The 19051-nt window shown below is 45.0% G+C and overlaps 1 protein-coding gene across 1 annotated transcript in view; it reads left to right on the forward strand.

Moving 5' to 3' along the window:
• LOC147711121 (uncharacterized) overlaps positions 1-19051 on the forward strand; it is a 638193-nt gene that overhangs the window by 324953 nt on the left and 294189 nt on the right. Inside the window, exon 5 of the mRNA XM_086921927.1 lies at positions 4892-4982. Within this exon, the coding sequence (XP_086778053.1) occupies positions 4892-4982 (91 nt within the window). The remainder of the gene's footprint in view (positions 1-4891; positions 4983-19051) is intronic.

Here is a 19051-nt window from a genome sequence, read left to right on the forward strand (position 1 = left end):
TACAAAACTGCTTTAAGGCTCATTGTAAGTGACAGAGATTTTTACAACCGAAACATGTATTTCTTTGTTTATTCACTTACACTGGAGTGAGGACAAAAATATAATTCAGCGGCAAAATATGGAACTTTTAGGCTGAAAAATGAGGAACTACCTCTTCTAAAAGGTTAAATTGTATGTATCTCAAAGGGCGTTCTCGTGTCCATGTACTAAAAATTATTCTTGGATAATGCTTGGTTTCGGTACAAAAGTGTATTGTTTAATACTTCCTGGGGAAAGTAGCTTGGGTATGCTCAGACAGACAGGAGAAAGTTTGCAATAGGATGGTCCAACAGACAACCCACAATATGTAATTGTCAGGGCTTACGAGGAAATCAGTCACAGTAACTCACGTGTCTTACTTGCACAAATCTGGAAATGGTATTCCATACTGTCTCAAAGACCTTCACAGAAATTGAGTTATCCATATGTTAGATATTCACACACCAAGCAATCAAGTTCAAGAGTTGGAGGTCATGCACGTTAAAAGCACCCATTCCCACTAGGTTTGGAAGTATTTTTGTATTTATCTAGCAGGACTATATAACGCAATCAAAAACGGGGGGAGGTAGAGGTTAAGATTAGGTTCACCCTCCTTACAAAGGGGGTCATTAGGATTGCGTTTTTTCCGCATCCTCCGGGCCGGTGGAAGCGACCGCCGGCCCGGAGGATGCGGAAAAACCGCTGCGGAGCCTTCAAAGACCCCCGCCAAATTAGGATGGCTGGGGGGTCAGGAAGACCGTCCACCGCTTTTCCGCCACAGTCGCCTTACGACCGCGGCGGAAAAGCTCTAATATCGAGGCGGTGTCTAACAGACACCGCCAGCCATATTAAGATGGGGCAGAACAAATGCCTTTCCGCGGCGGCTTCTCCGCTGTGGAAAGGCATACAGTGTTTTCTTTGGGGGCCCGTTGCGGGCCCCCAGGGTGACGGGGGGTGTGGGGTGCACATGGGGGGTACCTATGGTACCCCCCTGCATTTGCATGCACAAAGCGGCAGGCACCACGCGGTGCCTGCCGCTTTGTGCATGTAAATGCGAAGCATGCATATTTAACCTTGCGGCAGGTGCTGCTTCAAGCAGCACCCGCCGCAATGTTAAATATTGAGGATGTGACCGCCAGGGTGGCAGTCACATCCTAATTGCACTGGAGGGAACGCCACAGCCCCTGCGGACGTTCCATCCACCTCGGGGGTCGCGGACGGACGCAGGTCCGTCCGCGATCCTAATCGGCCCCTAAATACAGTGCCAGAAAACTCCAAATGCCGAAATAAGAAACCTAACGATTAACGGAACAGGGATTCCACCCAAATAATGTGTGAAAAACCCTCTACCCAGAAAGAAAACATTCTTTTCTAGAAGTGACAGTATGGCTCCCCGTCGGCGTACCTCGATTAGGCGCCCTAAAGACGCTAACCGGTGGTTCAGTAAAGAGCTAAAAGAGCAGAAACTTACGGTCCGACAGGCAGAACGCAGATGGAGACAGGACTACTGTCCCATCTCCAAGTCCCGCTACGTCCTCCTTCTAGGGGCTTATAAAAAAAGCATTCTAGAGACCAAGAAGGCTTATTTCTCAGCCAAAATTTTAGCAGCTGAGAACCAACCTAAGGAGATTTTCTCCATCACTCACGACCTGGCTTTCTCCGACAGGACCTCATTGAAGCCTCTCCCCTCTCAAAATCTCTGTGACTCTTTGAACTCCTACTTTGTGGAAAAAATTGCGACCATTAAAACCAATATCCCTCCCCCGTCCCCCCTATTTGTTGATCCCCAGTTACCCCCTACCCATGCCTCACTCATCTCTCTCCCCCCTCTCTCTGAGGAAATTTTCCTTTCCCTTCTCCCTAAAATTAAATCTGGTTCCCCAGCTGATATCTGCCCTGCACACATCCTACGGCAGATTTACTCAGCGTGTACCCTACCCCCTCTTATGTTTCTTAATAACTCCTTGGCCCAGGGTGTCGTGACCCCGTCACTGAAATCCGCCACCATTGTTCCCATCTTGAAAAAACCAGGAGCCGATCCCTCTGCCTTGGCTAACTACCGCCCCATCTCCTTGTTACCCTTTTTGGGTAAGGTGCTTGAGCGACACGTCACCTCTGTGCTCAGCTCCTTTGTCGAGGCGAATGGGGTGCCGCTTTTGACACGGTGGATCATTCCATCCTACTCTCCCGTGTCAGGGCGGCGGGTATCGGAGGATCGGCCCTCATTTGGCTTTCATCCTTCCTGAGGGACCGGACCCAGGCGGTTCGTCTTGGGGAGTTTTCAGCTACCCCCTGTAAGGTCCAGTGCGGAGTGCCTCAGGGTTCTTCTCTGTCCCCCCTATTATTCAATCTGTACATCTCTCCTCTCATCTTCGCTCTTCAGCGGCTGGAGGTCGCGGTATATAACTATGCCGACGACCTCCAGCTCATCTTTATTCTTTCCTCTTCCCCTGACTCTATATCTAACTTCCAATCTATCCTGTCTTTCATCAGGGACTGGATGAACTTCAACCACCTGAAGCTCAACCCCGATAAGACGGAACTGGTGCTTACGGGTGGTTGCTCCAGTCCCTGGAACTCGTTATTTTGGCCCCCCTCTTTCGGCCTTCCCCCCACTCCTGTTTCCTCAGTTAGGACCTTAGGCATCAAGCTCAACGATAAACTCACCATGCACTCCCAGATAGGCTCCGTGGTATCTTCTTGCTTTCTCACTCTCCGTACTATCCGCACCATCTCTCGTTTCTTCTCTTTCCCTGCACTCAAACTGATCATGTCCGCACTGGTCCTATCCCGCCTGGACTACGGGAATGCCCTGTTCAACGGCATCCCACAGTACAGCCTGCGTAAGCTCCAACTTGTTCAGAACCAGGCGGCCCGCCTTGCATTCGGTCTCCCCAGATTCCACCACACCTCTCCTCTGTTGAAGACCCTTCACTGGCTTCCAATTCGGGAACGCGCTTTGTTTAAACTAGGCTGCATGGCCTTTCAGGCCAGGTCTGGTCTTGCCCCCATCTTCATATCCTCAGCCATCAAAACGTACGTTCCTTGCAGAGACCTCCGTTCCTCAGCTCAACATCTACTAGTAGCCCCACGTTTCAGGAAAAAAAAACAGGGTGGTTCTAAATTTGCTACTCTGGCCCCTGTGTTTTGGAATTCCCTTCCCTTCCACCTAAGATCCCTTACCCAGTATTCCCTCTTCCGTAAATCCCCGAAAACTTTCTTGTTTGCCCAGGCCTTTTTGCCTTAAAATCCCCCCCGTTTCAGTTTACGTCCTAGTGGTTGACTCTACCCCCTCTGGTAGTTTGCTATCTCAGCGCCAAGAAACAGCTCGGTGTATGTCGCGCTTTAGAAATACTTTAAACTTAAACTTAAACTTAAGCCCCTCACCCACCAGGGTTACCCCTAGGTGGCATGCTTCATCATTGGGGTGGATAAGGGTGGTAGAGGATAGTCGGGTAGAGAATTAGGAGTTACTAGCTAAACCTAGTCTGAATTAGTGAGTTGTGAGATGTTAGAATAAGGGTAAGGCAGATTTAGCTTTCATTTTATCTATGAGAGAGTTCTATAGGAGGGGTAGCAGCTCCAGAGAAGGATTGATGTTGGAAACGAGTTGATGTGAAGCTTGCACTTAGAAGTAGGAAGTAGACTTTACTTCTGAGTCTCTGAGGCCAGCTGATAGTTTGAGTAGATTTGAAGAGGTGGGGCGGCGAGTTAAGATAAATTGCTTTGTAAGTTAGACATCACAATTCATATTTTATTCTTTCCTCAATGAGTAGCCAGTTTAGGTCAGTCAGAAGCCGGATATGCCATCAAATTCTTTGGAGGAAGAAAGACATCTAGTAGTGGAGTGGAGTGGTTTGGAGTGGAGTTGAGTAGTGATGAGTGAAATGAGCAATTGTTACTCCAGACCATTGTAGCTGATGACGAAGATGTTCCATGTCTATCTGGATTTCCAACATGGGTAAACAACCTGCCACTAGGGGCCAAATACTAGTCCACCTCTCCCCGGGGGATCATCCACGCTCTCCCATCCTAAGTGACCACTGTGTGTTTCAGACCATTCTCCCTGATCTACTCATAACTACTCATATCGGTGAGACCGAGCTCTTGGCACTCAAACAGTGGACGTCTTGTGAGAGCCATGATGGTACAATGGAAAACTGACCTTTCTTCTGTGTGGTGGAAGAGCAGAACTTGGCGGGCGGTGGGATGGGCTAGGGGGGACTCCACCTTTCATTTTCCAGGACAGCATCCACCTATTACCTAGTTAGGACACTCCTCCAATAGCTCAAATTGTTCATCTTTTCATCGTAAGAATATTCCAAGCAGTGCTGTGTGAGGAAGAACAGGAAAAAGATTTCATAGCACACACCAGGACTGTAGCAGAAAAGAATTATTATCAACAAACTCGCCTTGCCTCAGAAGGTGCACAATAAAGCTTGTTGCATGGTTCCTCATTTGGAAAAAGTTCTACAGCTGAATGAATAAGGTCCTCAAATTGGGGGTCATCACTTGAGACTGCCTATCCCATGCCATACAGCTTGCCTGCTGAACTCCTCTTCCTTGTTACTCTCCACACATACCCTGACGTGAGTAATAGATTCTCTGCGGCCAAGCTTAGTTGATCAAACCATCATCTCTCTGTATAGGGCTTGAAAGTGCCATTCCATCTTTTGTCAGGCTTTTAGTTTTTTGCATATGTGTTCTAAAGATATATATTTTTCGTAATGCAAACAGTGTGCATCCCAGCTTCTCGTTGTACTATCAAATGTGAATCCTGGTCACATTGGGCATGTCACATGTTGTTACTCCTACTTTGGTTGTCAAATGAGTGAAGATCAGACACTTTTGTTTTATCTTTATCTAATTTTAGTGAAGAAAGGGACTCTGAGTACGCCCGTGTGATCCAGGAGGAGTTACGCAGGAAAGCAGAGGAGTGCCAGCGGAGAGAGGAGGAGGACAAGGTATGTGAGATTAAGGAGTAGTCAAACATCCATGTGGCTGATTTTCTTCGTTCTCTTAATTTGTATGCTCTTTATTTATGTTGTGTTTTAAGTCATGCCGATAGCATTTCGCTTGTGTCTCAGTACACTTTCTGTAGAGATCTCGGTGTACGATATTGATTAGAGTTTACAATTCCATCTGTCCTGATTGCACCCTTCATCCTTATGAGCTTGATAAGTAAAGTATCATTGACTTGAGAGACAGTATAACATGTTGGTAGTTGAAGTTCAATGAGGTTTGTCATAAGGTTTATGGAAATGGTCAATAGTGTTCTACTGCGGCGGCCACTTTATGTTCTGTAGGTATAGTCCCACGTGGAGAGGGCGTACCATTGGTTATAATGAAGACCTGCAGCCCTGTTTGAATTACAAGTCTGCTCATGTCTGCAAACCTCTGTTAACTGCCTTTTTTTAGCATCCAACTTTGCCTAGTACCTCTGTTTGTTTACATGTAGTTGTCAGTGGAGAACTTAAGTGGTTGCCTAGATGTTTTGTTATAACAGTAAAAATCTGCAAATCCTCTATATATTGACATTTTCCATTGTTTCTACACTCGTAATTGGAAACATTGTTGACAGCCCATTTAGTCTGTTTTCTGTTTAGCCATCGATGGACACCCCCAACCCACAGAGCAGAACACATAGGTCAACTCGTATTGTCTTATACCAGTTGAAAGGCCTGTCTTGCAGAGATCTCTAGATAGAGCGTTCGGTCTGCCTCAAGGACAGCAGAGTAAATCTCAGATCTGTCATGATGGACTGATGGACCGACTGCCAAACTCTAAATACGCTGTCCCCCATGCAGTTAATTGGCGCCTACTTATATCTGGTGGCTGATTCACAAAACTATGTGTATATATAGTAGCTTTTCTTGCAGAAGGATTTTACCTTGGGTTTTAGAAAATGTTCTGTAAGAAAAATATCTTTAGTGGGGCAAATTTCAAGGATGTGTCCTAATGTAATTTTTAGGTTTCACCTAGATAGTGCTCGTGCTGTCACTTACAAGACATTTTGCTAGTTTACAGAGGGCTTAGAATGCTGCCTTTGTTTACAATTGTTTGGCTTCATCTTCTCTTTGATCAGCACATGCCAACTTCATTTCCTCTTCTTGTTCTTGTCCCTCCCTTGGAACATGGCACAAGTACTGCGTCCATGCCCAGTGAGTGTCCTTCCCCTGCGTGTGCTTTTGAGCCTGAACTGCTTTATTGTTTTAGTTGGAACACTCCATATGAGAGCATGTGCCTGCAGGTCATCTCCCTCCTGTCCTTCTACCTCCTTACTCCATGTTATTGCTTGCCCTCTCTCACCCTCCCCTCCCTCTCCCTATGTACAGCAGCATGGTTGCTGTTCAGAATGGCAGAATTTTTTTTTTTACAATGCTATGACATGGTTTTTACTTTCAGCCGTGCTGCACAACAGTCACGCTGCTGTCCAAGATGGCTAAACAAAATCTTGACTAGGCCAATAGCTGACACCGATTGGCTTTGCCAATGCTTATGTTTGTTTCTTTTCTGCCAGCTCGCCATCTTGGCTGTACAATCTGCGCCACTGAGAATTCCTTCACGCTCATCTTGTGACCGTGCCATAGCCTGTCCCCACTGTGCCCTGCCCCTATGTTTGTTTTTCGACAGACTGAACTGTTTTCCCTTGTGTACTGCACAGGACAGTTGCAGAGGGTCACGGGATGTTCTACCCATCCTACTGTGCTATTGAAATGGGTTATGTCTGTCTTTGGACGTGCTACAGGAATGTACTGAGGAAATGCGCTGTTCTGATTATATTTTGATGCAACTCCTCAAATAACGTCTCTGTGACACACAAGCACCTCCACCACCTCTGAAGATGTTAAACACATTGCCAAAAATGAGGGGAGACTTCAGATTCTCCTCTTTCTCCTCGCCCCTTTCCTCAGGGCACAAGTCCTAAAAAAAGATAAGTGGGGGGAAGCTGATGTCACGACAGGAGGTGACGTCACGAAAGGTGGCTTGCACCATCAGACTCATTGCCTCCCCTCGCTCACCCCTTAGATGCGATTGCATCAGAGAAACCAGCACATGAGCAGCGTTCTGAATGGGATCCGATCTTGCCCCAGAGAGGCCAAAGAGTGAATGTGTGGCTCCATTTGCTCCAGTTATCGATCTCCCGGTAAAATAAGTGGGGTGACGCCATCCACCCGCATGGTACCCAAACTCGAGCCCTGCCTTTCCTGATGACTAGGAAAGCCTGGCCCGTTCCGTTTGCTCACTTCCCGGTCTGCTCTTGACTCCCTCCTATGCGGTCTCCAGCTTCACCTATGGAATCACTCTCTGCCTGCCCTTTTCTGAAACCTTGTATGTTTCTGTTGTTTCGCTTGACACTGTTCTGTGAATTTACCACCCACCTGTTAAATATTAAGGTACCTTTCTCTCTAATTGTGGCGTTTTTAAAGTAAAACAACCAGCTTGTGGGTTTTTGTGTCCGTCAGTCCTCTCCCGTGCCCTCATACACATATATAATTGAGCCCCTCCTCTTGGGACTTGTCTTGAAGTGGCAGTCTTTTATATAGTTCCAAGAGCCCCTCGAGGTAAACATGCGCTTTACAGTAAGTTTTCGCTATTATCGCCCATGTATTTTCTTATATGCCCATGGCAGGGGGTATGGCTCCCCTAGATCTGATTCTGTGGCCTCCACACATGCACGCACACACACCTTGCTTGTACACAGCCATTGAGATTATACCTCTTCTAAGGAGGCAGGGAGGTTATGTTACCTAATTTGATGGTTAATGATGCCAGGAGGGCGTTATAGATAATAGTGTTAATTTGTCCTCTGGGCAAGATACTACCTTAAAGAATCAATGCTGGTAGATAATAATGGGGGGGTGCTGGGGGATTGAGGGTTAGACGCGCATCTGCGTGAGGTGTGAACAAGTGTATGACTAGGCTATAGTGTCTGGCCTAGTAACCATAGCAATGGTACAATTAGCTACCCTATGATCAGTGAAGAAATGCTTAGAGTGTATGGGGGATGAAGAAGCGGTGTTTGTAAGCATCGCTTGTCTTTTTCCCCACTTACAAGCCCTTCTTTGATCCGGTGTCCTGGATTCTCCCAGAACTGCCCTCCCTACTCCACTGACTGCCACGACGTGCCTGAGACATCTCGCTTGCGAGACATTTTGTTAGCTTACAGTGGGCCTAGAGCTCACCTATTACTCACCATTGGAAGGGTCCATCATCACTCTAATTCTCTTGCTTCTGATTTGTCAACACACGCAGGCTTTTTCTGTTTGACCCTCCCCTGAATCATGGCCATGTACCTTTACTTCCACTATTCGCATTTTGGGCACTACTTTTTTCTTTTTGCTGAAACAGTCCATGAGAGTGCATGTGTTTTTGAGCTGTTTCCCTAATGTTCCCCCTCACACTTCATGGCCCACTCTCAGTGATATGGGTCAGCTCCCACAAGAGCTAATGTTGCCCTCTCTCTTCTGTGTACTTGTACCTTTGTGTTTTGCCTTATCCACCCAACCTCCATTGTGCTCCGCATTATTGCTTGCCTGTTATTGCCCGACCCTCCCTTCTTTCCTCCTTTATTCTCAGTGTTTTTGCTTGAACCCACCCTTCCTCATTCCGTTGTACCCTTTGTTGTTGCTTGCTCGCACCCTGTTGCTGTTGTGCTTCGTATTGTTGCCTGTCCCCACCCTTCCTTCGTCCTTCAGTTGTGCCCCATGTAGTTGCTTGCCCCACACACCCTCCCGGCTTCTGTTGTTCTCCATATTGTTGTTTGCCCTCCTGTTGTGCTCTGTGTTGTTGCTTGCCCTTCTGTTATGCTTCATGTTGTTGCTTCCCCCACCTACCCTTCTGTGGTGCATAGTGTTGTTGTTTGCCCTCTCCTTGTGCTCTATGCTGTTACCTGACCCGCATTGTGCTCCGTGTTGTTGCTTACCACACCTACACTTCCGTTGTGCTCAGTGTTGTTGCTTGCCCCACCCACCCTTCCATTGGGCTCAGTGTTGTTTCTTGCTGTACACCATGTTGTTGCTTGCTCTCCCATTGTGCTCCATGTTGTTGCTTGCTTTTCTGTTTCGTTCTGTTTTGTTCCTTGCTCTCTATTGTGCTCTGTGTTGTTGCTTGTCCCCATCCACCCTTTCGTTGTGCTCCATATTTTCTCTTGCCCATCACCCCCCCTCTCTTGTTCTCCTTGTTGTTACTTGCCTTTCCTTTGTGCTCTATGTTGTTACCTACCCTATTGTGCTCCGTGTTGTTGATTGCCCCCCCCCCCACCCTTCCATTGGGCTCCGTGTAGTTGCTTGTTGTGCTCCGTGTTGTTGCTTACCCTCACATTGTGATCTATATTGTTACTTGCCCCAATCACCCTTTTAATGTGCTCCATGTTCTTTCTTGCTCCACATAACCTTCCTCCTTCCATCGTGGTCTGTGCTGTTGCTTGCCCCGCACCTCCTCCCTCCTTTAGTGGCGCTCTGTGTAGTTGCTTGCCCTCCTGTTGTGCTCTGTGTTGCTGCTTGACCCCATTGTGCCCTGAGTTTTTTACCTTCCCTGTTGTGCTCTGTCTTGTTACTTGCCTCACTCCCCCTTCTGTTGTGCTTTGTGTTGTTGCTTGCCCCACACACCCTCCCTCCCATCTGTTGTGCTGCATGTTGTTGCTTGCCGCAACTCAGCCTTCCTCTTTCTGTAGCCCTCCCTGTAGTTGCTTGTCCACCTACCCTCCCTTCTTGCACTGTGTTCTGTGTTGTTGCTTGCCCCCACCTACTCACCCATCTCCCTCCTTCTATTGTGCTACTTGTTGTTTGCTCCATGCTGTTGCTTGCACCTACCCACTTCTCTTCTTCCACTGCCCCCTCCAACCCCCCTCCCTCCTACTGTTGTCCCCTGTGTTTTTGCACTCCCCCACACCTGTCTTCCGTGTTGCTTCCTGTTCCTCTAGCTAAAAGGCAATACAACAGGAACAGTCTCGCTACTCTTTTGAACAACATGGCTAAAAGACATCGACCAAGGCAATATTTCTCGTAGACGTCTAACCTTTACAAAGGGCTTTCCATTCCACAGCAGCATGTGTTTCATTGTTAGTAACTTTGAATCCGTTTGAACTAGAAACAATGTTTTTTGCTCAAATCTGAAGATTATGCAATAGAATTGTGTGCCCATGAGGCAAAACCATGATTATGCAGAAAACACTACAGCCACAGAATCTCATAATGCCAGTGAACCTAGTTACAGATGATAACACTTTTAACTATCTAATCCAAACTGAATAAATGTATGTTTTGAGTGTTGACCCATACTAAACGCTCATTGAAAAGTGAGCTTTATTCTGAACTTATTAGTAAGAGGGGATGTAAATCCAAAGAGTGTTCCGTTAGATATGCCACACATTCATTCTTGAGTGACCAATTCTTCTTGAGTGACCAATTCTGCCTTAGGCGAAAAACCATAGTCAGATTTTATCCACAGAAAAAGTGTGCCCAACTGGCAACTCCACTACTTTAACATTGTTTTGGAATAAGCATCTCCCAAGAAAAGGGTGCTCTTTCAGGCTGTGAGACAGTGACCCTTCAACGTTCTCTGCATTGATTTCACTATTTACAATGAGATGCTCAAGAATTTCAACTTTCCATAAAAGAGTAAACTGTTGGCCACTGAGTCACGTGCCTAATATAGATAATGTATCTTTCATCATGTGTTCCTTAGATCATTCTGTTCTCTAACTTGCAAAAGTCTGGGTCAATTCTTGGGTACATCAAGACCAAGGGGCTGATTATGAAACTGCCCTTAAAGGCTCCGACCATAGGTCAGAGCCTTTAGGGCTGCATCGTAATGGGCCACTCGGTTTCCTTTCCGACGCCTCATTATGATGGAGGCGGTCGGAAGGGAAACCGGCAGGTCATTATGGTTGGCTTTCGACAGGCTCGGAGAACCCGTCTGCCAGTTGTAAACTGAAAAGTAATCTCAAGGGTCTTTTCGCCCTTGAGATTACGATCACGGTTTCCAACATGATTTCCATGCCGGCCTGTCAGAAAGCAGGTTTGTGGGCCTCCAGTAGGGCCACCTTTGGTGCACGGCCTCCGGTTGGAGGCCGGAAGGGCATCTATGGTGCCCCCTGTTGAGCCCTGCACCTTGTGGCAGGCACCTTGAGGTGACTGCCACGGGGTGCAGGGCTGAACTGCACTTCCCTTTTCTCAATGGGAGCTTGTGTTACGGCTGGTTTACGACTGTAACACGAGTTCCCATTGAGAAAAGATGAATGCTACCGAACAGTTTTCGTCTCATTATAATGGGCCGGTCGGGACCACAGACCGGGTGCCGGTTGGTCCCATGACTAAGTCAGTGTCGGGCAGAAAGAATTCCGGCCGACCTCGAAATAACCCCCTAAGTGGTTAGCTAGGTTGTACCTACTTTGTATCTACTTTGACACTACAAGGACTATTGGGTACAATGTGGTACTATGGCTGTAACTGAGGTTTACAACATGGGTGCATTAATGCCAGATCCATGGCACAATATTAGAGCATCCATGTGATACACACATTGGGCTTAATTCACAATTACATTTGCATGTGTAAGTTTGACTTGCATATGCAAATACCCTTTTGTATGAATGCAGAAAGACGTTTTGGATACGTATCCTGTGGTTTTGCTTTCTCAAAAAGATTTTCATGAAGATTTTCATGTGAGTAAATCCATTCACAGGGTCAAAGAGTGGACAGTTCAGGACAGGAATGTGCTGTGAGTTTACGGGCCGGATGTACAAAGAGACCGGTCACAAATATTGGCCACAAATCGTGCACCGACTATTTGCGATTTGGATCAGATTTTGCCATGCAGCGTATGATTGTTTACAAAATCTCCAGTCGCAAATGGGCATAGAATGACTTGTCTATTGAAAGTTAATTAAGCAGGTATGGTGACATGAAAAGAACAGCAGACAACTTTCCTTGCATTTGCATTCCTAAATAAGAAACTTATTTTTTAAGTAGCTGTATTGCTTAAATCAGGTTGTATTGCTGTAAGAAAAACGGTTTCCCCTTTGGGAACACATCAAGAGGAGCAGCCAGTTGACCACAGTCTGCTCCTTCCGACGTTGCCAGACACAGTTCTCAATGGGAAAGCTATCTAACGGTGATATCTTCCCCTTTGCAAATGCTGTGTCACCTCTTTTGAAGAATCAGTAACTTTCCAATGGTTTGTGACCTCCAATTGCTGTCACTCACCATTCACACATCTTATTACAAATCACAATTCACCCTCCCTTCATGCCCCCTCATATTTGCGAATCAGAAAGAGTCCTCAAAACCATTTGTGATTCTGAAACGCATTTCTGAGTAACAAATGTGTTTAATAGTTAACTATTGTTAATGCTACTGTGTTTAATAGTTAACTATTTTGCCATTGTCTTGTACATCAGGATCCGTGTCCCGAAACATATATACCAGCAACTTATCTCCATACCCTTCCCAACTTGAAAAGGTAGAGCATTTATTGACGACAATGGCAGGAGCTAATTTTTTTCCAGATTGGGAGAGAACACTCGCAGATGTGATAGAAGTGTAGCAGACATTCCAACTCACACGGCCCCACGAGGTGTCACAAAATGTCGCCCCCCTTCACACGCACACGGTCACCCAGTGAGGATCCGAAATCACACAGTGGCAGGGAAGACAAGCTGGGATCCCCTGCATAAAGTGACTTTTCAGCTTGTCTTTGGAGTCCATAAGCAGGCGATGTCCATTAAGGGGTGTGAAAACACCTCAGGACATCAACAACATCCAACTTGACCATTTGCTTGTTTCTTTGGGAGGGGCAGCGGGCCGAGGCCCTCTTCTCACACAGTGGCATTTATTTATAAGTTGGCAGGTCTGGTGTCAGGTATGGGCTTTTTGTCACTGGGAAGAAGATTTTCTTTATGTAGAACCAAGCATTTACAAATAGAATAGGTCTGGATTAAATTTGATAATGCGTGAGGCTTTAGTACTCCCGAGCACGTCACATGAGAGGGACCCAAGAGGAGCGAACAGTTGTAAAATAGGCCTACATGTCAATCAATGTAAGCACTCGAGTGAAGGGGAAAGGATGGATCCAAACAACCAATATCATTTGGTGGGAGATGAATACTCCTCTGGGCTCAGCCAAGACGTCATTGACAAAGTCTACAGCCAATGGCTGAAAGAGGCTGGTTGAGGAAAGCCAGTGGTTCAAGGGGTGGACCGAAAGCCCAATCTATGTATGTTTGTTAGGAGTAGACCTGTTTGACAGGTATGCTGCCAAAACTGGTTGTATGACTTTACAACGCATTCCGTTGTAATCTATGCCTTTACCACGCATGCGTTACAACGCGAATGCCATCACCTCACATATCCTTTACCACGATAATTCATTTTACGCGCATACTTTTACAACATTTGTCGTTGTTAAACTATGCATGTAAATGGCATTTTCATGTTAAAGGATTTTCACCCTAAAAATGTACCTCTTAAATTTACCCCTCCACGACATCACCCCCTCATTCCTCCTTACCTTTCCTCTCCTTGGTCTTCCGTGGTGACGTTGTACGTCGTTAAGAGGAAGCGGAAGTGTTTTTCCGTTTCCTCTTACGACGCCTTTTGCCTCCACATCTTTTTCTTTATTTCATTTCATTTCGTCATTATTTCGACAAAAAGATGTCATAAAAGAATACACAATAGAATTTCAGCATACAACGTTACAATTGTTTAAAAATACAGAAGTACAAAGTGCCATAAAATTCATTCTTCATAAAAGCATTATCTAAAGTTAAAAAGACAATCAGCCCGAAGAACCTCTGGTCACCAACACCCCGAGACACCTGGGCATTGTAAGCGAATACATTTGATCTCATTTTACCATGTACTTTCTTCTGATATTCCACATGGCAGCCAGGAATTTCGTAACAGCAAAAACAATTATTGGGGATAGATCTGTTTTTAATATTCGATAGGAGTGAAAACACTACCTGATCCCCAGGTTTTTGCAAATAGGGATGATCCACTTCTTCCTAGGAATCTGGTAGGAAGGGCAGAAGAAGACTATGTGTAACTCATTCTCTATATCTCCGTAATGCACGCTGGGCAGTTTCTGGGAGCATTAGGGCGCCAACGGCTGGTGAGGGCTCTTTGGTAGGGAGTCATACCTCCATTGGAGGTACAACTTCCTAAAACCGTTAGGGTTGATAGTATCAAAAACAGACTCTAATTTGTAGTGATCTTTATACTTCTGAAACAGGTGCATATTTTTTTTGGGGGGGGGGGGTGCCCTCCCAAGCCCCCTTTCTTTATCCTATGCTTTTTTTGGGTGGGGGAGGCCCCCCTTTTTTTTACCTTTAGCACGCATGCCTTTACTACATATTTCATAGTAAAAGTATGCGTGTTAAAGGCTTTTCGTTGTAACCACGCATGCGTTGTAATGCATGCATGGTTATGGTAATGCGTAGTGGCCATTTCCCGTCAAAACTCAGACCTAAAAAGAAGTTAGAAAGTGCCCTTGCACGGCTTATTTTGCATGGAATTTTTATCCACCAGCCAGGTATTACGAGCACTTCCAATGATAGAGAAAAGTCTTTCCAAGGGAGACGAATTATTCTGTGTGCGTTTCTTGAGTTGGTTTATGATGTCTTTAAGTAGGATAAACTAAGCAAATACAGACACGTTGACCAAGGGAGAAAATACATGTACAATTCAACTAAAGTAGTTCTCACATATTCCTTTTTATCTGAATCTTTTCTATATAGTGTATGTAGAATATTTCAAATATAATCTTGGTTCAGAAAGCCACAAAAATAAGAAACTTCTACAAATGTTTAACAAAATTAAAACCTCCGAAGGCATCGATTGGAGATGGAAAAGATCCAGGTGGCATTATTTTCCTAAATTTACTTTGCATTCTGTGAATACATGCGAGCAGGGTAATAAAGATGTCTGCCCTCAAACGTGGGGGAAGGTTGGCATCTCTGAGGGAAACTTCCTGTAGAATTGTAGGTCTCACATGCCACAGAACACAGCGGGCTCTCATGAAGCGACGAGCCCACCAACGGGGAGGTCTGCTATGTATGAACCTCTGGGCTGCTGGCTCCCAAACAGGAACAAGGCCTTGACTTGTCCCTTTCGCAGCTTTCTCTGGAGCCTCCTTAACCAGGAAGGCAACATTTATACCGCATAGAACTGAACAGACTCCCCTTTTCCTAGACACTCAATGGATTTGAATGCAGTTTTCATCTCTGCCTCTGAACTGGTTTACTCAAATTCCTTGTGCATCTGTTTGTGGAATACATAAGGAACTGGGGCTAAATTACATACATTTGTCTAGGTGCAGAGCTGTTTTGTTTCCCATTAGTAGGGGCTGGGCAGTGCAAAAGCAAATTTGCACCAATCCACCAGTGAAAAGGCAAGACCTGAAAATAACTAGTGCTGCAAATAATAACATTTACATGAAAGGACCAGTTCAAAAATATTAGCATTTCATGGCTGGTGTTAATGTGTTTATCCACTTCTTGATCGGTGCAAATTTGGGTGGAAAACTGCCCAGCGCAAGGACAAATATATGTAATCAGGCCCTAAATTCTAATTTATTACAAATAAAAGTGCAACGCTGCTTTGTGCTGGGAGAGAACAGCAAAGAGCCATATCTACTGACACATAACAAGCAGCTGCTCTCTTTCCCAGCTCTAGTCCACAGACAGGTCCGTGAAGCTATTTATGTAAATTGAGGGTTACTTTCTAGCGCAAAAAAAAGGTTTATGCCGGAAAGTAGCTGCTTTATCAACACTTCACCGCTTTGCATAATTCCACGGTGGCGCAAAGTGTTGCTAAATCTGCTCCTAAGAATAGTTGAAAGATGTAATGCCCTCTGATGGCCTAATTAAGGTAACTGCACCATGCAAATGCTGCTAAAATACGATGGCGTACATTGGTCAGATCGGTTGGTAGGCGTCCTTTCATAGAGTAAAAGGCATCAATATTTGTACTCGAATAAATTGTTGTTATTCTTTCAAAATACTTTTTACAGTAATAAGAAAGAGGTGACTTTCGAAAGTCTTTAATCGCGTGCTGCATCATAAGGAATGCGCAAGCAGGATATTTTCCCGACGTTCTGGAAACTTCTACAAACTCTGAGAGCCCCACGTCTGCCAGCAAGCAACGGAGTCATTTCACATATTTATGTCCCTGCCAGACTTTGCAGCTTTCAAATGAATGCCATTTTGTTAAAAAAATAAATGGAAAAGACATCTATAAAAAAAAAACAGTAGTGCGAGGCTGTTAGGCTTAAGGGATAGTTGCATTGATATATTTATTAGCAAGGTGCAAGCGATGGGTGACGTGTGACTTTTTCGACCCATGTTATTCACGCATTGGACAATGCCACCATTCTGTGCTTCCCAATTGCATGAGCCCAGAAAGGGTGGGCTAGTGTTTTTGACTTATTTCTGGAAATATAGAGAATTACGCATCTAGTGCTGTTTTTTTTGTTGTGTGAAAAAAATATACATATACAGAGTGTAAATTACAAACGACTGGGCCCGGTGGCAAGCAAGAAAGAGACCTCCTTGTTTTGCATGAACAGCTATGGGTGTGTTTGTGAATGACTAGCTATTTTACCTATACAGTGGTACAGTACTTCAGGAAATGTTCCTACACATGTGCAACGTCACCTCAGCATGTATTCCTCACCACAGAAAGAAGTCTTGGGTAATATAATTGATTAAAATCTCTCTTATCTTAACCATATTTGTTCCTGTGTCTCCTTAACTAATTTCGCTATTGGTTGCACATCTGGGTGCTGAGTTCTTCTGGGACATGCCACACTGCCTCTGCATGCAACCAGGGGTGTAACTTTCAGTCTCCCAAGTATGACTTTCTTTTTCTGCCTGGGCAGGGTACATTTTATGAACTTCTATCATCATGACCCAGAAGCCCTTGCTGCCACGTTGCACACAGCCCTGTATGCCTTCCTTGCGCACGTGTTTGGCACAGTAGCATGTGAACAGTGCTTAGCTCGAGCAATATAGTGGCAGCTGATCAAAGTGATAGCTATGCTTGTAATCTGCAGATGCTGAAAATTAATAGATGGCAACGAATATATGAAATTGTTCAGGACCTGAAAAGCTTTCAATAAGTAAGAACAGGCTTCTGCAGCAGATGGAGAAAAAATCTTTAACAAAAGTTTCTTTTCACTAAAGTTTGTTGACAGTGTGTCCAGTCTTTTCAGTGTGTGACACCGCTGGCATAACAGTACACTAGTACCAGCACACCATTGCCGCCAGCAACACATTTTCCATCCATGTACATTTCGAATCCAGCAGTTTGGAATGTTTCCCTGACAAGCCTGGACTTCTGCTGAAATATATCTTATTTTGATATAGAAATAGCAGATCAGGATTAACTGGTGCACACTTGTGCAGACGCGATTATTGGAGTGCACGCATCTGGCCATGGTAAATAGCTCTAGATTTATTCCAATTTTTTTCAGAGAACGGAGGATTTGAGTATTCAATTTCTAGTGGAAGCTCTGCAAATAAAGTCACTGGTTAGTCCAAATTGCTCCTTTTCGACTAGACCCCGTTTCCCCAAATTCCTGCTACAGACCAGGAAGAATATCTATTTTGAAGCTCACCCTACTTAGACACAAAAACTTTAATAATTGAAAAATAACAGAATGTATCTGTGCCATCTGAACAGCTCTTTTCCACTAGACTGATGTGTAAAAATTTGATTCCGGCCCTAAATACTGTAAAAGTCTGAATCCCAGGGCACTGTGGGACACAGGGTGGCATGGTCATGAGACATTTAAATCAAGTGTAAAGCCAAAACAACACAGAGGGCAAAACATTGCAATACTTAGGTCCCAGCACAATATGGTAGAATTGTGCATAGCGTGAGAATCTACTACTGAATAAACTGGAGTCATGTCTGAATCTTGATCATAGGCAGATCCTGCATCTGGATGTTGCTCCAGAATAAGCTGCATTCCAAGGGGCTTATTACCAACAACTAGCGATAATTATCGCTATGTTGGCTTAGCGGCAATATTTTTATCGCCATGCTGCGGTGATTTTTATCACTTAGGAACCTTGCTATTATCAAGGTTTATCTCCTAAGCGATAAAAATTGGCCGAAATGCATGAATATCGCTGAAAAGTCAGCGATATTCATGCATTACCGAGCTAATGCTCTTAGCCATATTATCCACCTACCATTGGATAACATGGCTAAGAACTAATCAGGGGCAGGTGTTAGCTTTATATCTCCAAAAGTTGGTAATAGGAGATAGCGATGTTAGTGACTGTTTCCAGTCGCTAACATCTTGGCACGCCCACTTTGCATGTCATTAGTGATAAATGTCACTGACATGCAAAGCGGGGCCCAAGATGGTCGCTATCTCCTACTAGCTGTTGCTAACTGGTGTTAGCGAAAGCTAGGTAATAGGGAGATAATTTTATCTCCGCTTTCTTGGCTTTTAAAGCCAAAAAAGCAGAGATAAACCCCCTTGATAATATGCCCCCTAGTTCTTATCTGAGTGTGGTCAGCACCCTTGTTGAAGGTCTGGGTGCACCCGCTTAGAAGGCTGGACCTTGCTAGGTATCCTGAATTGCTGGCACATCAAGCCCACGGTAATCACAACAGAAAAACAACTTAGCATTAACTATCTCAAAAGGTGTGTCAGAAGCCTACAGAAATATTTCAAGCGCAAGAATGGACTGACACAACGGTCTTAGAAAAAGATTAACCGCCCTTGGCTTTAGTCTTCGTTTTTAAACAACCCCCTCCCCCAAACTTTAACTAATTGACCCTCTTACCTAGTTGTAGCGCAACATCTAAACTTTAACTAATTGCGCCTCGTACCTAATTGTAGCTCAACAGACCTCAAGTGTTCAGAGGTTCTGCATTGTTACAGAAGGACCCTTCCAAAACTCTTCAAACGTCTTGTAAAGCTAATGGCACAGTTCATCTAGAAGAATGATCTAATAATCCACATTTGTAAAGCGCGAACAATCCCCCGTAAGGGTCTCTAGGCGCTGGGGGCCGTC

Source organism: Lissotriton vulgaris, chromosome 5 (genome assembly GCF_964263255.1).
Source record: "Lissotriton vulgaris chromosome 5, aLisVul1.2, whole genome shotgun sequence".
Lineage (NCBI taxonomy): Eukaryota > Metazoa > Chordata > Amphibia > Caudata > Salamandridae > Lissotriton > Lissotriton vulgaris.